General features: G+C 36.9%; 1 protein-coding gene across 2 annotated transcripts in view; it reads right to left on the bottom strand.

Moving 5' to 3' along the window:
* thsd7ba (thrombospondin, type I, domain containing 7Ba) overlaps window positions 1-18,380 on the bottom strand; it is a 1,045,844-nt gene that overhangs the window by 47,021 nt on the left and 980,443 nt on the right. For both annotated transcript variants that reach the window (XM_039757380.1, XM_039757379.1), the window contains 2 exons: window positions 4,037-4,152; window positions 2,033-2,150 (listed from right to left, as the gene is read on the bottom strand). In XM_039757380.1, the coding sequence (XP_039613314.1) occupies window positions 2,033-2,150; window positions 4,037-4,152 (234 nt within the window). The remainder of the gene's footprint in view (window positions 1-2,032; window positions 2,151-4,036; window positions 4,153-18,380) is intronic.

The following is an 18,380-nucleotide window of genomic DNA, read 5'->3' on the forward strand; positions in this document are numbered from 1 at the left end:
TGGCCTCCACGACATCACTTCTGGTTATGAGCCCTATGATGTTACTTCTGGTCCAGAAGGTGCCCCTTCCGGTCTCGAGTCTGATGATGTCACTTCTGGTTCTGGCCATAATTACCTCACTTCCTCTGCCACACTTTAAACACCCACCATGTTTACCATGGTTCTGTTTTGGACTTGAACCTGTAAACATCTGTACTAAAAATTCTTCAATTTCCAGCAAGGAAAATTATACGGGTGGCTACCCCAAATCTTTTTTGTGGCTCTTGTCTCATTTTTGACAAGGGTTACTAGGCATATAATGCATGTATCACATTAACTCAAATATCATGCCTGTCATAATTGGACAAGGCACATTAAACAACTTCTTGACTTGTTGTTTTGAGCAATCTTTTACTTCAAGTATTTTGGTTATTACTGTGTTTCTCATGTCTTATCTTACTTTTTTTTACATATCCCTAAAAATTTTTGCCACTCTACTTAAAATTCAGTCCACCTGGACTTTGATTAAACCTCCTGGTAGTCATGACAGATGGAAGATGTAAACTTCCTCCCAGGATCATTTCTATCCAGGCTATGAAATCACCTCATGGGTTGGGGAGACTAAGATTGCTTCATAGGCACAAGATTAGAATTTGCAGCACTGGCCTCTAGGGCTCCTGCACTCCTGAGCCTTTTGTTACCCTTTAACAGGTCACTAATCATTGGTGGAAACCATGAGAAGCCAAGTAAAGTGCACAAATATGCACATGGGAGTGTGCCCTGCTACGGAAAGGTACACCATCATGGGTTGGTCCCTGCTTTGTGTTTAATGCTACCTCCACTTATTATAACAGTCTTGGATTAGAACAGGAGTGTCAAGAAAAAAATGTCTGAATTAAAATATTCATACAGACAGAATGTACAAACCTGGCTTCTCATGTAGTAGCTTTTGTCACACTGCTTGCCAACCTACTTAATAAGCCTGCTCATTTGGAGGAATCGTGCATCACTCTCCTTTTCTGAATGGTTGAGAATGCAAACAAATAAAGTTTACTCAGTGGGAGTCTACCTAACCATTTTACAGACTTTTGTACCTTTTCATGGAAACCACTATTTTTTATCACCTTCCAGTGCATTCTTAGATATCAGACTTTAGATCTTTGTTTGTGTTGTCTATAGGGCAGGGAAAATACTTCACCAGACTATATGTGTTTGAATTTTATGCCTTCCCTTAGGCTTCAGTTTTCGAGAGCATGTTGCTCTTCACAGCTTCCTTTTTTTGTTAAATGTTTAAATCAATATGTTCTGGATATTTAGTGTTTAGCCTTGTACACAAACTTCTGCTACATGTTTTGGTTTGTGAGAGTTATCAGTGTTCTTGATCCCCTGTCTTTTTTCTGACAACATTCTCATCTGCTAATAGAAACACTTTAATTCTTGGAGATATGACTTGATTCTATCAAAATTCTTTCTGGCTGCTGAAGGGTCCACACAACTGAATCTATCCTGCAACCTGATTTTCACACATTTTTTTAAATTAAGAACCAATTTATCCTTTGCTAATAGAGCCAGCTCTATAATGGGGCTCATAATGAGACTAAATCTGGAATGCAATCCTGCGAAGACCTGAAATGGAAATGTGACCAAATCAATGATTACAGAATCTTGGCTTTAGAAAAAATATTCAAACAATGTCATTTAATAAAAAATAATAAAAAGAAAACTTACAGGAGAAAATATGCCTGTTCTTCAACATGATAAATTTAGTGTTTAAATGTTGCTTCAGACTGACTTCACCTCCAAAGAATTAGAATCTCAGGTTGTGGCTGCTACAGCAGAGAACATTCGTCTTCCACAAGGTACACCTAATAGCATGTGTATTCTGATGAAATCCTTCCTTCTTTACATCATGGATGTGAACATATCCATTCTCTTAACTTTCTTACCATTTTTGTCACCCATCAGCAACAAGAACAAGGCAGCAAATAGACTTTCAATGAAATTACAGGTCTGTTGGTATTATTATTCTATTTTTCCAATAATTTTTACATACCCTGAAGCCCACAAGATTTTGAACATTCTGTCCATGTTGACCATTCTGAGAGTTGGCAGTTAACTGGACATTCCACAAGGCAATGAATAGTTAATGTCCACTTCTTCTCCAATTCCAACTATGGACAGAAGAAACACAGAACAACACATTTTAAACTGCTGTGAAAAAAGACAATTATTACTGCTACAAAATTTCTAAAATCAGAAGAGTTTAAGGTAGTATTAATTTCTTTCCCTGTCTTTACTGTCTGGCTCTCAGTTTCAAATTATATCTTACATAGGCAGGAAGTGTGCTGTAGTGGAAAAGGCAATGGACCGTTAACCATAAGACTGTCCATTCATTTCCTATGTTTGACTCACTGTGTGACCCTGAGCAATACACTTATTCTGGGTACTGAGTGCACAGGGTGGCAGCAGTGGCGTAGCGGTTTGGGGCATATGTCAAGGGGGGACAGCTGTCACTGGGTGCAGCATCCAGGGGGCACCAGATTGATTGCATTTTGGCAAACAGGAGGGGGTGCAAAATCTTCAGTTGTCCCTGGGTGCTGAACACCCTAGCTGTGCCTCTGGGTGGCAGCAGTTTTGAAAGGAAATTGAACCACAAAGTACAAACTATCCAAAGTCATCTATTGGCAGACTGAGAATCTAGAAAACAAGCTCAGCTGGCAAAACCAAAAACTTAGTCACAGGTTGTAAAGTCATAAACCTTGATATGCAAGTAAACTGAACCAAAATGTATGCTAAAAGACATGGTCAAAACAACAGAAAGGATTTCGTAACTAGTCATCATGCTTAATCATGGCTAGTAACCACCAAAACAAGTGTTTGAAAATATTGTCATGGAAAAATTTAAATTAAATATAATGAAGTTAAAAATGCATTATATTGAGAAATGGGAGCACAGAATTTACTGACCACTGAAACGTGCAGAACAAACTTTTAATTATTTTTGAGTTAAAGGAAAATGTATAAAAATAATGAACAAAAAGTCAAATTATTGCACAGCTGTAATCATGATACAGTTAAATCATGATTCAAACCATCAAATGAGTCAAATCATAACTTCAGCTGTAAGAAAGATAAATAAACAATTGCAATGTGAGGCTATAAGTTACCTTAGATAAATGTGTCAGTAGTCACATACGTGTGCACAGGAAGCAGTCAAAGGGCCTAACTGAGGGTAAGATGTCAGCTCGAGGGTTGATAAAGTGCACTAACCTCTCCCACAGATCAACAGATGGGAAACCCAGTTAAACCAGTACCAACTTCCGCCTTCCTATCCAGACCCCGCCCACCTACTGACATCACTTCCGCCATCTCTGACAAGTACCCGCCTCTTCCTGCATAGCCACTATAAAAGCACACACCCTTTATTCCTCAGTTAGTTGATTGATGACTCAGTCTTTAGTGATTAGTCGTTGCCTGTCAATATACGGGGTGGATTCCTAAACCTTTTTCATTTTTTTGTCTTTTTGTTACACAGTCAATTATAGAATAACAATATTTGTTGAGAAAAATTCAAAAATACAGGAAGGAATGCTACCTAATCTAGAAGCATGGAACAAAAGACCTCATGGACCATCTGATGATCCAATTAAGCATGGGGTAGCTTAAAATGACCTTCAAAACAATCAATATCACAAATGACAGTGGCTGGAGGGTGTTAGGACACGGGCCTCATTTTTGACTTTAAGAGAGCTATCCTTTTTATCTTGCTTTAGTTGTAACCCAGGAAAATATCACTCCATTCAGAACCATTAACTAAATAGTTCTTCTGAAAAGATCTTCATTTTCTTCCAAAAAGATGCTCATTTCACATCAAAAAAGAAAATAATCACACTTCTTTACCTTTAAAGGTATAGTAATAGTATTTCTGCCAAAATACTAGGTTTGCTTTTTTATTTTTACGACATTGGTTTAAATTTCAACTGAATCAGCCACAAAATAAAATTGGAAAATTAAATAATCTTGAAAAAGAAAAATATTTACTTTGATAATATTTTACCTCTTCACAATACTTCAACTCAACTGGTTTTCCATCACTTCTGATGCAGTCTAACAGTCGTGTTCGAGTTCCTTGTCCACATACTGCGTTGTCACTTAACTGGCAACTGCTCCAGTCTAAAGAGGGTGTAAGAATATTTCAGTGGTATCGTGTACAATATCAGTTCACAGATATTTTAAAAAGTAATTCTCGTACTACCAAGAGGAGTAATTACAGCTATATTAGCTGCTACAAATCTGCTGTAAATTCAAAAAACTTCACTTTTCTCCATGCCTTACATTCAAAGTTTTTCACAGAAAATACATTATAAATGAAATTTCAGAAATAGAGGATGTGTTTTAACTTGATTTTTTGTACTACTTTTTAAATGCATAGTAAGGCACGGATTAAGTGAAGCAACATTACATGGAAACACGGCAAATTTCTGAAAAGTAAATCATGGGATGTTGAAGGAAAAGTAGAATAACTGGAGAAAATGCCACATTGACAGGGTGATAAAGTGCAAACTCCGCAGCCATGGAATTGAAACCCAGGAACCTGGAATCAGCAGGGCTAACTACTGGACCACCATTCCGCCCCATCTGTATCTACTATCTAATAAGACATTGAGGTCTGCGTGTGGGTTTTGCCCCTTAGAGCAATATAATTGGCCAGCATTTCTTTGGAATGATTGGTTTGTTTGGCTTTGGTGACATGAAAGTTGAAATATGATTGTTAGACACATGAGGAGGAGGAGAAACAGCACAGGAGGCATGTGAAGAGAAGAGCCTTCAAAGACGAGAATTATAAAAGTGGACAGGAGTCGAGAAAGGTGCCTCAAAATGACAGCGTCTGAGAAGCAGGCTTTATGGGAGTGCGCTCGAGAGGAGGAGTGCAGGTCAAGAGAGGCTCAGACACACACAGAAACAGAATAAAGGTGCTGAAGGTTCATAAATGGCACAAAATGGCAAAGTTTTTTTAATTACTCTATTATGGCTAGTAAAGAATTGATTAGTAACAAAATAGGAAATAAAATGAATATATTATACTGGATATGATGTTGTTAGAGAGGAGGAGGTAATGGAGCTGACTGAAATAAAATAAATAACCACTGAGCTTTTCCAGGTCTATGCTGGGTCCATTGTCACCACTGATGGACAACATTGGGTCATAAATTTAATCTAACAGGAATGAAGATCCAGCTGCCTAACCGAGGACAGAAAAATATATATTGGTGTGCCCCAATCTGGTTAGATTTGAGCCACATCCTGAACTTGTAAATAGTGTCTCTGAAAATAAACTGACTAAATGTGCAGATACTACAGATGTGCTAACTTTCACCAGCAAATCTTGTAATTTATGGTCCAGTGCTGGCCTTCATTCAATAGCCAAAATGGAAGGTTGTTCCAGCTGAAGTTATTTACTTGTGAGATTGATTAAATCATATATCTTTCACAGTTCAAATATGTACACATGAACATGCTATTGTTGGACCTCATTGTTTAATGCTACTAGTTTTTCAACCCTTAAATATGAACTTTTTTATTGCGACTCCTAAATTAAAAATGATGATGCAAAATCACTCAATTTATGTTATAGTCAGACTTTTTAGTTTCTCTTTTATATTTCCACAAAATCAGAAGCTATAATTTTCAAAAAAAAAGGGGCTGTTGAATCTGTTGAAGCACATGAAATCAAATTGCCTCTTGTTCCTTAACATTTGTGATTTTAAATGTAGTATTTTTTCTCTTGGACTGCATTCAAGATGTGATTGCATTTAGCTGGCTGATTGTTGCTTACATCAAGTTCAGCTTCCATTTCTGCAATTATTGTTACTGTTATTCCAATGACTCTTTTCTGAGCTGTCTTTTCTGAATCCTCAGCAAGGTACAGTGTAGTAAAGTCTACTCAAACTTTATCTCACTTGTTTCCTTTACCGTTTTTAACCTCCATCTACCTTAATAAAAGGAGAAGTGTTTGTGTATCTGTATGTCCATCCGGTGGCTATGTCTCTGTTATATGCCATTTGGTGTGGGATTCATAAAAGCAGTGCTAATGTTTATGATGCACCATCTGTTAGAATGAAAAATGAGGTGCATTTTATTATTAAGTGCATTACAACATACATTCCAATAGATATTGTACTGCAAATGTTAATGCTGAATATATCCAACAGAGAATGACTGCTGGATAGACAGAAATCAGTTTTCTACCTTACTAAAAGGATAGGTGTTTGTGTGTGTCCATCTGGTTGTTAGGGGAAGGAAAAAGAATTTGAAAGTAGACAAAGCATAAAAGAAGGATAAAAATCAAAAATGATAATAAAACTACCAAATAAGGCTCTAAATATAAGAAAATTGGTCTTATCAGCCTATTCTGTTGTTTGACAGTAAACGCCATCAACAGCAGCGTGGCAGCTTCTTTCATTCACCTGCTCTGACCACGTAAAACAAAGTTTACAGCTGCAACACTAATGATATCTTCACATTGTGGGTAATGGATGAGCAAAAATAACAATGCATCAACACAAGCATCATGAAACCAAAGCCCAACATGACTAGGCTGAAGTCAGTAAGCCAGGCCAATGCAACAAAAAAGGACAGCTCTATCTGAAGAGAAAACGGCTGCCTCGAGGGAAAGGGATCATGTGTGTTATATTATCCCAGACTAAATGCACATCCCATAGACAACATGAGGTCAATGTCGAATACTTAGATTTTAACTCAGCTCAGTTAGTCTCAAAGCAATCTAATAAATAAAGTGTTTTCCTTAATGATGATCTATTGTATAAGAAACACACCCGCTACCATAACCACTGGCATCCTTTCATTATCTAAAAGGCATTGTCATATCATATATAACACAAAATTAGAAGAGCTCGTCTACTTTGTGACTTTGACCTAAAGTTTTAGCACAGGGAGTTTTAGTTTTCTGTGTAAATGCAGAAGGCAGGCAGAAGATGTGATAAGACTGTATGCATCATTATTCCTCAACTGTTTCTTACTAAGTCCTACTATATACAGTATAAATATATTTACAGACTTTGTAATATTTACTTTAATCTACATTTTTACAAATTGCACATTCATGCATCATTATCTTTATAGAGGAATAAAACAGTTACTGAGAGAAAAAATAAGTAATAAGCCTGAAAATGGCAGTAACATTAGCCATAAAACAGGCTTATTAAGCACACGTTGATAAATAAATACTAATGGTATATCCGAAATTATCAAATGCAAATGATCTGCAAAGCTTCTAGTCTATCAAACTGTATGTAACTTTGTAAGATTTGAAACCTGCTGCATTTATGTATTTGCTGAAACTTACACACTTTTTCCTCTTTTATGACCATTTCTACTTACACAAATATGTAAAATAAATAACATTTAAATGAAGAAAAAGATCTATCGGTCTCGTGACACCATTTGTGTTTCCAAGTACCATACTGCCCTTTAGCAAAGAAAAATACTAGAACACAACCGTCTGTCACAACTGGCAGTCTTGTAAAAATAAAAACACATTTTCTGCTGGCACAAAAGATGTTGCTAGGTTACCTGAATTCAAACAGTGGTAAGGAGACCAGTACAACTGAAACAACGTGTGGAGCAGGGAATATGTAACAGCCCAGAATAGGGTGCTAAAATGGAACTTAATCTAGCGATCGCAAAACCTTGTTTCATCTCAGGCATGTGTAGTTAGTGTGGACGTGTGCACATTTTAACTAATCAATAAAGGGTACAAGCAGCAGTCCTGAAAACACAACAAACCAAAAATGGGAAATGCAGACAGGGTTTAAAAATACAAAACGTTATCATGCAGAAAAGCATTCAAAACAGCACACATTGCAAATTTATTGAAATGATCAGAAAAGCTTATGCTCTTATCCTGCTTAAAGGAATGGCTGCCATAATATCTGAGGCTAACATACAAGGTGATGTAGATGTAGAATTCTTTATTGTCATTATGCATACACATAACAAATTTTTTTGTTGGTAGGACTCGGCTTCAAGGCAGAATACTTAAAATACACAATACACTATCCATCCATCCATCCATCCATCCATTATCCAACCCGCTATATCCTAACTACAAGATCATGGGGGTTTGCTGGAGCCAGTCCCAGCCAACACAGGGCACAAGGCAGGAAAAAAAACCCCGGTAGGGTGCCAGCCCACCGCAGACAATACACTATAAATAATAAAATAAACATAATAAGTATAAAAGACAGCAGAAATAAAACATCATCAAGTCCAGACTGTTCCTGAGGTAGTACGCCTGCAGAGATCAGTGATCTGTGTGCGTGGGTCTGCAGGGGAAGATTACGAGGGAAAGTGCGTGTGCATGTCTACAGGGGGGCAGGTTAGGGGTAGATGTAGATGTATGTGCGTGTATCAGCAGGGGCAGATGGACTTCACAGCTCTGGGGAAAAAGACGTCTTTCAGTCTGCTGGTGCGTGTAGTTATGTTTCTGTACCGCTTTCCCGAAGGCAGTGGTACAAACAGTCCATTTTCCAGATGGGTGAGATCCGCAGCTATACATTTGGCCCTCTTCTGCACCCTTCCAGCATATACAGAGTCCAGGTCTAGTAGAGGACTTCCTACAATCCCCTGTACTGTTCTCACCACCTGTGCCAAGTCCTTCCTGTCCTGTGCTTGGCAGCTGCTCTACCACACTGTCTTACTGTGACAGAGAATGCTTTCTATAGTGGATCTGTAGAAGTTTGTGAGCAGCCGAGAGGAGAATCCAGCACGTCTCATCTTCCTGAGGAAGAAGAGTCTTTGTTGGGCCTTCTTTACCAGGGGCCTCATGTATAACGCGTGCGTAGAATTCGCACTATAACATGGCGTAAGCACAAAAGGTGAAATGTGCTTACGCACAGAAAAATCCAAATGCAGGAATCTGTGCGTACTCCAACTTCCGCGTTCTTCTGCTCCATAAATCCCGATCAGCGTGAAAACTAACGCACATGCACGCGCCTTCTGTCCCGCCCGCCTCTTTGAATATGCAAATCAATATAAATCGCCCTTAAGCTCAGCCTTCTGTGAAAAGACAATGGGAAAAGCACGGGGGAAAATATAAGAATTTCAGCGAATACCAAGTGGAGGCAATGAAAAAACATACTATTTGTTTATTTAAACAGTGGTATAATCAACAAAAGAAAGTTGGTCGAGTGACATAGCATGTTGGAGAAACTTGAAAGCTCACGTTCACAAAGTCGCACAGTGCCGGAAATAAAAAAGAACTTGTCAGATATCAAAGTCGCCACGAAAAGGTGAGTCATAGCCCACTGTCCGAGTGTCATATGAAAGCTTACAGAGCGTACAGAGAAAAAAAAAGGCACACAGTGGGAAAAAGCACGAAATGTCAACTTCAATCTCGACATTTCCACTTTAATCACGTAGTTTGTTTTGTCATTAAAGTAGAACATCATAAACTCCATCTTAAAATTGTTTAATTAACCAGTTTCTCAAATCACATCGTAATTAAAGTAGCACGTTAAATGCTTTGTTTTGTATGTGACCTTCTATGTGCCTATGTGTGTGAATCACTACTTGCTTCTTAAACCGTCTCTCTTCCTTCGATAGGACACAGAATCCATTACATTCGTGATATTACAGCTCTCTGAATAACTAAAATACTGAGATGTATACGTGATATCATTTTAATGATGATAGGAGTTAAAGCACGTTATTAAACAAGGGTTTCACGGCGTAGTGATTGTGCGCGACCTTTGATGAAATAATTTATTGCAGCAGTACTCAGGAGCGGCCCTAGGCTTGTGGCAGCCCTGGGCAGAGAAAGAATTGGTGGCCCTTCGCCCGCCAATATCAATATGGTATCTTATGCATGGTGGATAGCCACATCCATTGCGGACACTGCATAGCTGCCTTGTGCTCATGACACAAGCGTTTAACTTTTGTCAAAATTGGTTGTGGTATTGAATTACAAGCTGAAACAATGGTACAGCCAGGAGGGTCAATTAAATCTTTATGTATCTTGGGAAGTAAACAAAAAAACAGAATACATGGATGTGGATTCAGTAAAAAATTAGCAGTACACTTGTCAATGATCTCAAGCAGCATAGCCTCATAAATATCTTCTTTCAATAGATTGGCTATATGTGATGTGGGATTTGCACCCATTTTTTCATGACAGGTGGCATAAGATAATTGCCATATCTCTTCACCCGTTTACTTATCTACATCCATGACCTATTGCTAATGACAATTGAAGGATCCAGCGGGAACTGAAGGATTGAAGGATTCCAGAGGGGCCACTGGAATGAACAAACTCCAATTAGCATGTTGGACTTGTGGACACAACAAGCTGATCTTGCACTATTCGAATGTTGATGCCTATAAATTTAAACTTTGAACTCCCTGAATGAGGTAGTAAAAGAAAGAGTTAAAACAAAACTGAGCGCCATTATGAACAATGCTGCACAATCTCTTTCTGACACACTAACACTGAGGACTTTCAGCCAATTAATTATTCAGCAGAAGTGTGTCAAGAAATGGAACCAGGGGTCCTTTATACCACCAGCAATACACCTCACTGTGACTATGACTGCTCAGTCAGAGGTTTTCTTTAATCTCTTTTTAAGTTTTTTTTCCTTTTTAGTAATTCTGGTATGTGCTCAGAACATAGTGCGTGTTTATATATTGTAAATGAGTCTATGCTAGGGGTCTCTGTTGCCCCATAAACCCAACAGACAGACGTACATGACACAGAGTAAAAGCACTAAGAAGTATTTTAATAATTTCTTCTTTTAAATAGTGCTCCTTCAAAGCTTCCCATCCATACTAAACAAGCAATTAAATTAACACAATATTCTCAACAATAATAACAATAATTATCTCCTCCACACCTCCCAGCAAGCTCTGTCACACTCCTCCTGACTCCGGCTCACTTGCTGGGTCTCCAACAGTCCTTTAAATAGTCCTTGACCCATCAGACGGAGAATTCCAATTCTTTAATCAGCCCGGAAGTACTTTGGGGCTTCCATTCTCATGACTTCCTAGTACTTCAGGGCTGCAAGTGAAGCAAGACACCCCTGGCAGCACCCACGGCACCCAACAGAGCTGAGAAACCGGACTCCAAGTCCCAGGATGTCCTGTGGGAATCTGGGGCACCGCTACGCTCCAGGGAAGCTGCAATCTCGTGTTTTGGCGGAGGCAGTATCCTGGAAAAACTGCCTTCCCTAATCCTTCTATCCTTTGGGCGTCCCGACCGGGTTGAGCTGCAGGCCGTCCCTCACAATATATATTTATCTATTTATTTATGTATTGAAAGAGCTTTTGTAAAAAGCCAAATTTCCCAATGGGGACAAATACAGTTTTATCTAATTTAATGTAATCTGACAAGATCTTACTTATATATAAAACACACTGTACATATATTACATAATAGATCTATGTATCTATGACAGGCCCACAGAAAAATTATTTTAAAAAACTCACAAGCAATGCAAAACACTGCCAATTAAATGACACATCTGTCATCATCTAATGATCATGTATTGATGTAGTATATTGTTTAATTATAAATGATCTACATAAGCAGTTCATCTGTGACTATGGAACGGGGCAATTTCTTTGAACATATTTCATGGAAACAGTTTGGTTTTCCCTTTGTTTTCTTCCTTTTCGACACCTGAACATTACTTTTGACAGCGGACTTTAATGTAAAATGCTTATTATAGTCCATATGCTGTAAGGGAGACAACCAATTTACATGACAGGAGTAAAAAATCCTTTTGGTGTGCATTGCCTCTCGTGTGGTCCAATTTTCATAACAGTAGTGATAGTGATAGTGAACAGATGCTGTAATTGAGTGGAGACATGACTCATTGATGAAAAGCCAAGGCTAGAATCACTTTCATATGTGGAGATTAAATTACAGGGGAAAGCAGTTTTTTTCTGCACTAAATTATTTACCAGAAAGCATATGTTTAATTTAGTAGACTGAAGCATGTAATATAAATGATATTTGTTTTAAATAATAACAACTTGAAAAGAATAATTAATTAATGCAGTCTATTAATTCTACTTGATTCAAAAGAAAATCATTTAATTGTCAGTCTGTTATTCCTTCCGTTCATACTTTGTTTTCCTGTCTTGCAAAACATTAAAATATCTAAAGAACCTCTAAAATGCAGCGGTGTGTTACATTATATGTTAATGACTTTTAAATGTTAATTTACTAGTTAAAGTGCTCATGTCCAACCTATCAATGACACATTCTCTTCAACGCAGAAAATGTCAAGGGCGCCAGATGCAGAAAATATAGTATCACAGAGTGTCTCTTTTTCATGCAGTTTTCTCTTTCCAGCTTCATTTTATTATTTTTGGTTGGACAGAAGAGGGTTTTTAATTGAAGATTGGAGGTAATATAGGCACCACAACTTTACTCCATCCACTCATACACTGTATGTGTCATAAATTTGTTTCTCTTTTATTTTTTTGAATGTAATAAAGTTTTGTATGCATTAGTTTCAATGGCAAGCTATATATTTTTTTTCTAAACGATTATAGTGTGCATTAAACAAGTTTACGTGGTACTTTTTTTTTTCTGGTTATGACTTTACTTTGATAAGACTACAAGGTAGACTAGTTCTTTGTTTAGAGATCAGTACTTTTTCCTTATGGTTACGATCCCTGCTCCTGGTCCTTTAATGTCTCTGTCTGCTTGCCTTATTGCTGGCAGAAAAGTATGTGTCTTGACGTGAGTATATGCAGACACCAGCCCTGGGCAGGACACAAGCCATTCTAACAACACTGATAGCAGATCTGTTTAGAGGCTCAAATCAACCCAACGCATATATATTTTAAAATGTAGGAAAATGTGTGAGGAAACCTACTGAGGCACAAGAAAAATATACAAACTCCATAGTGCCATCACCTCCCGTCATATTCTTGTCCAGGAGCCGTGAGGCAATAGCACTAATTACAGCATTATCTTTCCATCTGTCTGTTGAAGTATCCCTGTTATTGTCAGATATGTTTGAAAAAGCTGGTTGCTTTTGAAAAAGGTATTGGTGAAGCCAGCAGAGGGCACTTGACCTGTGGTCTGTGTGTGGACCCCAATACCCCAGTAGAGTGACGAAGACACTGTGCTGTAAAAATGGTGCCATCCTGAGAATGCGAAGTAAAATAGAGATCCTGACTGTGTGTGGTCATTTAAGATCCCTGGGCATCCTTTATAAAGAGAAGGGTGCATCCCAATGTCCTGGCTAAATTGCTTTCCACGTCCTGCTCATTCTGTCCCCCTAATCATCCCCTGTCTGTAATTGCTAACTATGCCTCTCACTCCTTCGCCACATACGTAATAACTAATGTGTGGTGAGTATACTGGTGCAAAATGGCTGCCTTCACATTATTCAGGTGGATGCTGCACATTAATGGTGCTTGAAGTGGCTTCCCACTCACTGTGTAGAGAGCACTTTGAGTAGTGAGAAACACGCTATAAAAAGTAAAGAATTATTATTATTATTCTACCTCATTCTTTATGCCTGGTATTGATTAATGTATTTCCAAAGAAGAAGAATGAAGATCCTTTGGAATATGTATCTTATAGACCAATCTGACTGCTGAAAAATGATATCAAGGTATTGGCAAAAAACTCTAGAAAAATTGCAAATTTACATATAATTATATAATCACATTATCAAACTAGATTTTTTTAAGGTGAACAGCTATCATTAGACATTTTTGCTTGTTTGTTCTTTTACAAAAACACTCAGCATCTGAGCTTAAGTCTTTGAGGGTTTGATCCAGATATTTGTACTGGGATCAAGTTACTCTGCTCAAGCCCAGAAATCTCAATAGGGGTGAACAATGCATTTAGCATTTTTTGTTACAATATGCAATCCGACAAGGCAATCCACTATCACCAATGCTCTTGGTAATTGCTATAGACCACTGGCCATTTGTAACTGACACCACTCGGAAATAAAGCAAATTATAAAGACAACAATGGTACATTGGATAGACCTTTATTTAGACAATGTTGTTTTCTTCATCATTGACAATTAGACTTTAAAAATTAATTTTACAAGTTTTATGGGTTTAAAATTAGCTTGATTTTCCAGTCAACTCAAAATACTATACTAGAGCACTTTCCATTGACTTTTGTAGAACAGTTCAGATCTTTCTGAGTTATAGCTACAAGGGACTGTTAAGATGCTTTTAAACTCAATTTCTTCAGTCAAAACTTTACTAATCGGTCAACTCTTCAGCTCTTTCTTTCTCTCTTATATCTTCGTGCATTTCACTTAAAATATGGGACCAATGTAGGAAATACCTGATGGCAGAGACTTTGTTGTCTACAACTCTGTTACAGGATAATTTTGCATTGCAGCCCTACCTCAATTACACATTACTTTATTCTTAGATATTATTTCATTTCTCGTATATCTTTATACTAATAAGGTGATTGCAACTTTGATTCCTTCTATTGCAAATACGGTATTTCCTCAACACTTGTATTTTTCAATTGACAAATTAGGAATGTGGTTATAAAGAATTTTCTTATCTTCACTAATCCTTCAATTATGCTTACAGTTGAAAATGCAGCTAGTCATAAGAAGATACATTACCTTCAGAAATGATCGATTAATGTCAAGGTGCTGTTATGATTACAGTTTTGATTTTAATTTTTAACAGCTGTTCATTGGCATTTACATTTTACTTCAGTATAATTTCTGGGGTTTTGAAATTAAAGGAATCTCTTGTATATATTTTTTATTCCCATGTGTTTTGTTAAAAATGACTTGTGTTTTCCTATGATGTTGTCTTGTTTTGCTTAAGGATGCCACCGTTTTGTAATGGTTTTGTTTATGGTTGATTTGCTGTTGGTGAAGCTAGATGACTTGGGACGTGAGACATGTGATGTAATTTTTATGATGGTTTAAAGCTCAGCACTGTACATGTCTTGTTTTTACATGATTGGATTTAAATTTCACATTTTTTCCATCTGGTTATATGTAACCTTTTTTGCCTTAAAACTTAACACTATGATCATTGCCCATTATTCTAGCTATGCCTCCAGAGATTTTCTTATTTAACTAAAGTCTTCACAGTTATGATCACTGCTTGACTTTAGATTGGTCATTGCCTTGTTCTGATTCAATTTTCTTTCAAAAATGCCCCTGCCTTGTACAAACAGTACAGGTGCTCAGTTTTGTTTTGTGATTCATTGCTATGTCGAACCCCGGAATCCTTTAAAGGTACTATGTTTTCTACTTGTGATTTTTTCCATTTTTTAATACATAATATCAATGGAAATGCATCTCAGTTAAACCACCTCAGACTACTACAGAGTGAAGGTTTGTTAGTAGGTCACATTGCAGAGATGAATAAAACACTTTACTGATGCTTTATAAGTGTTATGGTGACACAAAGAACTGTTTATTAAGGTCTTGTTACAGAAGAGTAAATCAGAAATAGATGTATTTTGCAGTATCTAAACCTAAGTATTAGCACTTTTCGCTGTTATAAAGCCTTAGCTCCAATTTTGGGCCTGTGCTGTCCAAATACTTGCCTTTTGAGTTAGGCTGTAGGCTGTCAGGGCTGAGGCCTATTCAGTTTATCCAGACCTGTGGAGAGGGCAGGTCTCCATTTACAAAATTGTTTTGAGATCTGCCTTTTGGAGAATTTGAGGTGGCAGGATCATAACAATAGCATTCATCCTTCATTAGTTTGTGTAAGACATGGTGTAATTTAGTTTAAAACTATAACCTGGACACATTTCTGCAGATTAAAATTATCTAGAACTCAGCAACTGTACCCTCATTGTGAACAATTAGGCTTTGCTAAGGCATATGTTGGGTAATACCCTGAACTAAAACCTTTTCGTGTGAAAATATTTTCTCATCTGTTAGATAGCATTAGCTATAGTCTCTTAAAGTGTTTCAAAATGTAACAATTGGAACCAGACTATTTAGCAATAAATGTTACGTATTTTTCCACACTACATTGCTAGCACGTTGTCTAGTCTTACTCTGCTAGAAGAATTCTGTTGCAACCTTGGAAACCTCTCATATCTTATACAAACAATTTGCTTTAGAAGATTACAAAGAACAGAAAAGTAGATTCTTATAGGGTTAAGTAGACTAAATGCCAAGTAAGAAACCAGATCTTCAAACAAGTACTCATCCTCTCTACCAGAATAAAAAAGGAAGCCCTAACTGATTCACTGAACAGCATGCTCAGTAAATGTAAGAAGTTGAGCTCACTGCTAAAGGAGATCCCAGTGGTTGGGAGTCTGTGTGCAAGTGATGAACTGGCATCCTTTCAGAGGCTGGTTACTACTTTGTACTTGATGCTGACTAGATAGACGCCAGACCCATGCCATTCTGAACTGGAACTGGTAAGTTCCGTAGAATTGATTTTAATTAAATGTTATCCACTATGCTGTAAGATATTTCATGTTCAGCATGACCTGACAATTTAGCCTAGCAGACCTGAAACATATTGCCTTTGGCTGTCACTCTTTACAGGTTTTGTGTCGTTTCTAAGACGGTAATAACTTGCTGCCCTTGTGAACACCATGACTAAATGGACTCTTTCAAATCCTGACTTTAATTCTATTTCACAGCAAACCCACAAATTCTTCAAGTGACATCTTTGTCACAGTTAGACTTTTCAATTGATTCATTTCACTCAGATTTTATATTCTATTTGTTTCACCTTCCTCAGTAACATTTTGATTTTCAGAAGTTGGTAAAGTATTTACCAGTAAGTAAAGTCAAAGTGAAACTTGGGAAGACAGAGCAATCAAAAACTTTACTGATATTGAAACTGGCTGACAACCATGAACATATACCCTACAACAAATTAGACTCGGTGAAATAACTTTGCATACTGTATATAGTTGCTATATACGAGTTTCCTACTGAGATGGTAAGTTTTTCCTGATTCAATGGAATGGACTTTCTTTACTTTTTCTTTTTGAACATTGAAATGAGCTAACATTTCAGCATTATATTAAACATGTATCATGTTATTTATCAAAATAGGTGTACACCAATGGATTTGATTACACAATAAATGTACTTTTTAATGATGAAGGTCAAATTAACTGCCATGTCTACATAGTCCAATGAAATTCTTACTTGCATTTCTGCCACAGACTAGTTAAAGTAATATAATACTAAACCTGGTTAATGAATAATACACAGACAATACATACAGTACATAAGAATATATTAAATACAACTTTGCACAATATGTACACTGTTAGAAACATACTGTAAGAGCCATTTGTTAGTTATTTAAGTTATATTAAATGTTTACCTATATATTAGTGCCTAGTCTATGGGAAGTTCTTATAACCCCCACAAGTTGAATTGAATTGGTATATTCTAACTATTTCTTGTCCCTATGACCATAACTTAGTCTCAGTTAGTGACCTGCCTTTCCGTGCGTAAGGCATGGAGGGCACTTGGTTTTATACCGTGCCTTACGTGCTGAATAGTATGAAAGTTAACATGCTCTATTGAACGTGAAGTGCTGCACCATTAGAGCATACTAAAGGTGAAGTAAAGCATCTTTAAGTATAGAAACAACTGAGGTTTGACAAGAAAAGCTAAGTTTATAGAAGAAACATTTTTTCCCATTTCTTTGCATTTTATTTTACATGTGTAACAACCTTTTTTCTTTATTCTGGTTTGGACTATTTGCTTGGAATTTTCACAAAATCTTTTGTGAACTTTGTGAAACTTTTGGACTGAGAGATTTCTTTCAGCATGCATTTTACCCGTGCTTGATCCTGCCTTACTCACCTGCAGCTACACCTACCTAAAGTTCACTCGTAAAACTAAAAAATTTGTAACTTATGTTTCTAATCACTTTATACATAGTAAATACCTACACTTTGTTAATTTACTTATTGGTAATTCTTGCAATATCTGCATTTGTAACTTGTTAGCATACTTAAAATTATTATACTTCTTGTTTTTTAAATATTTGTGCCTTATATAACATCATGTTCTTCTTTTTGTACTGAAACTGACTTATGTCAATTTATTTTTATTTGGGTTGAGAAAAAAACATAATTCCCTCATAGTATGTTTATTTTGTTGCCCACTTCTTTAAATTTCTATAGTTTTAGTCACCTTAACCATAACTTGCTTTTTACGTGATAGGCTTATGTTGATATTCCATTGCAGTACTATCAGATGGTCCAACTGTGAAAATGATATTATCTCGTAGTATAATGTAAATGATATCCATTTGAACAATTAAATCATTACTGTATTTTACTTAAACCAATTAAGTACCAGCCTTCAAATGATGATTTACAAATTTCATTATTCTGATCTTGGGTGGCACAGCGGTATAAGGACTTATTCTGCTACCTC

The sequence above is a fragment of the Polypterus senegalus genome, chromosome 6 (assembly GCF_016835505.1).
Source record: "Polypterus senegalus isolate Bchr_013 chromosome 6, ASM1683550v1, whole genome shotgun sequence".
NCBI lineage: Eukaryota > Metazoa > Chordata > Cladistia > Polypteriformes > Polypteridae > Polypterus > Polypterus senegalus.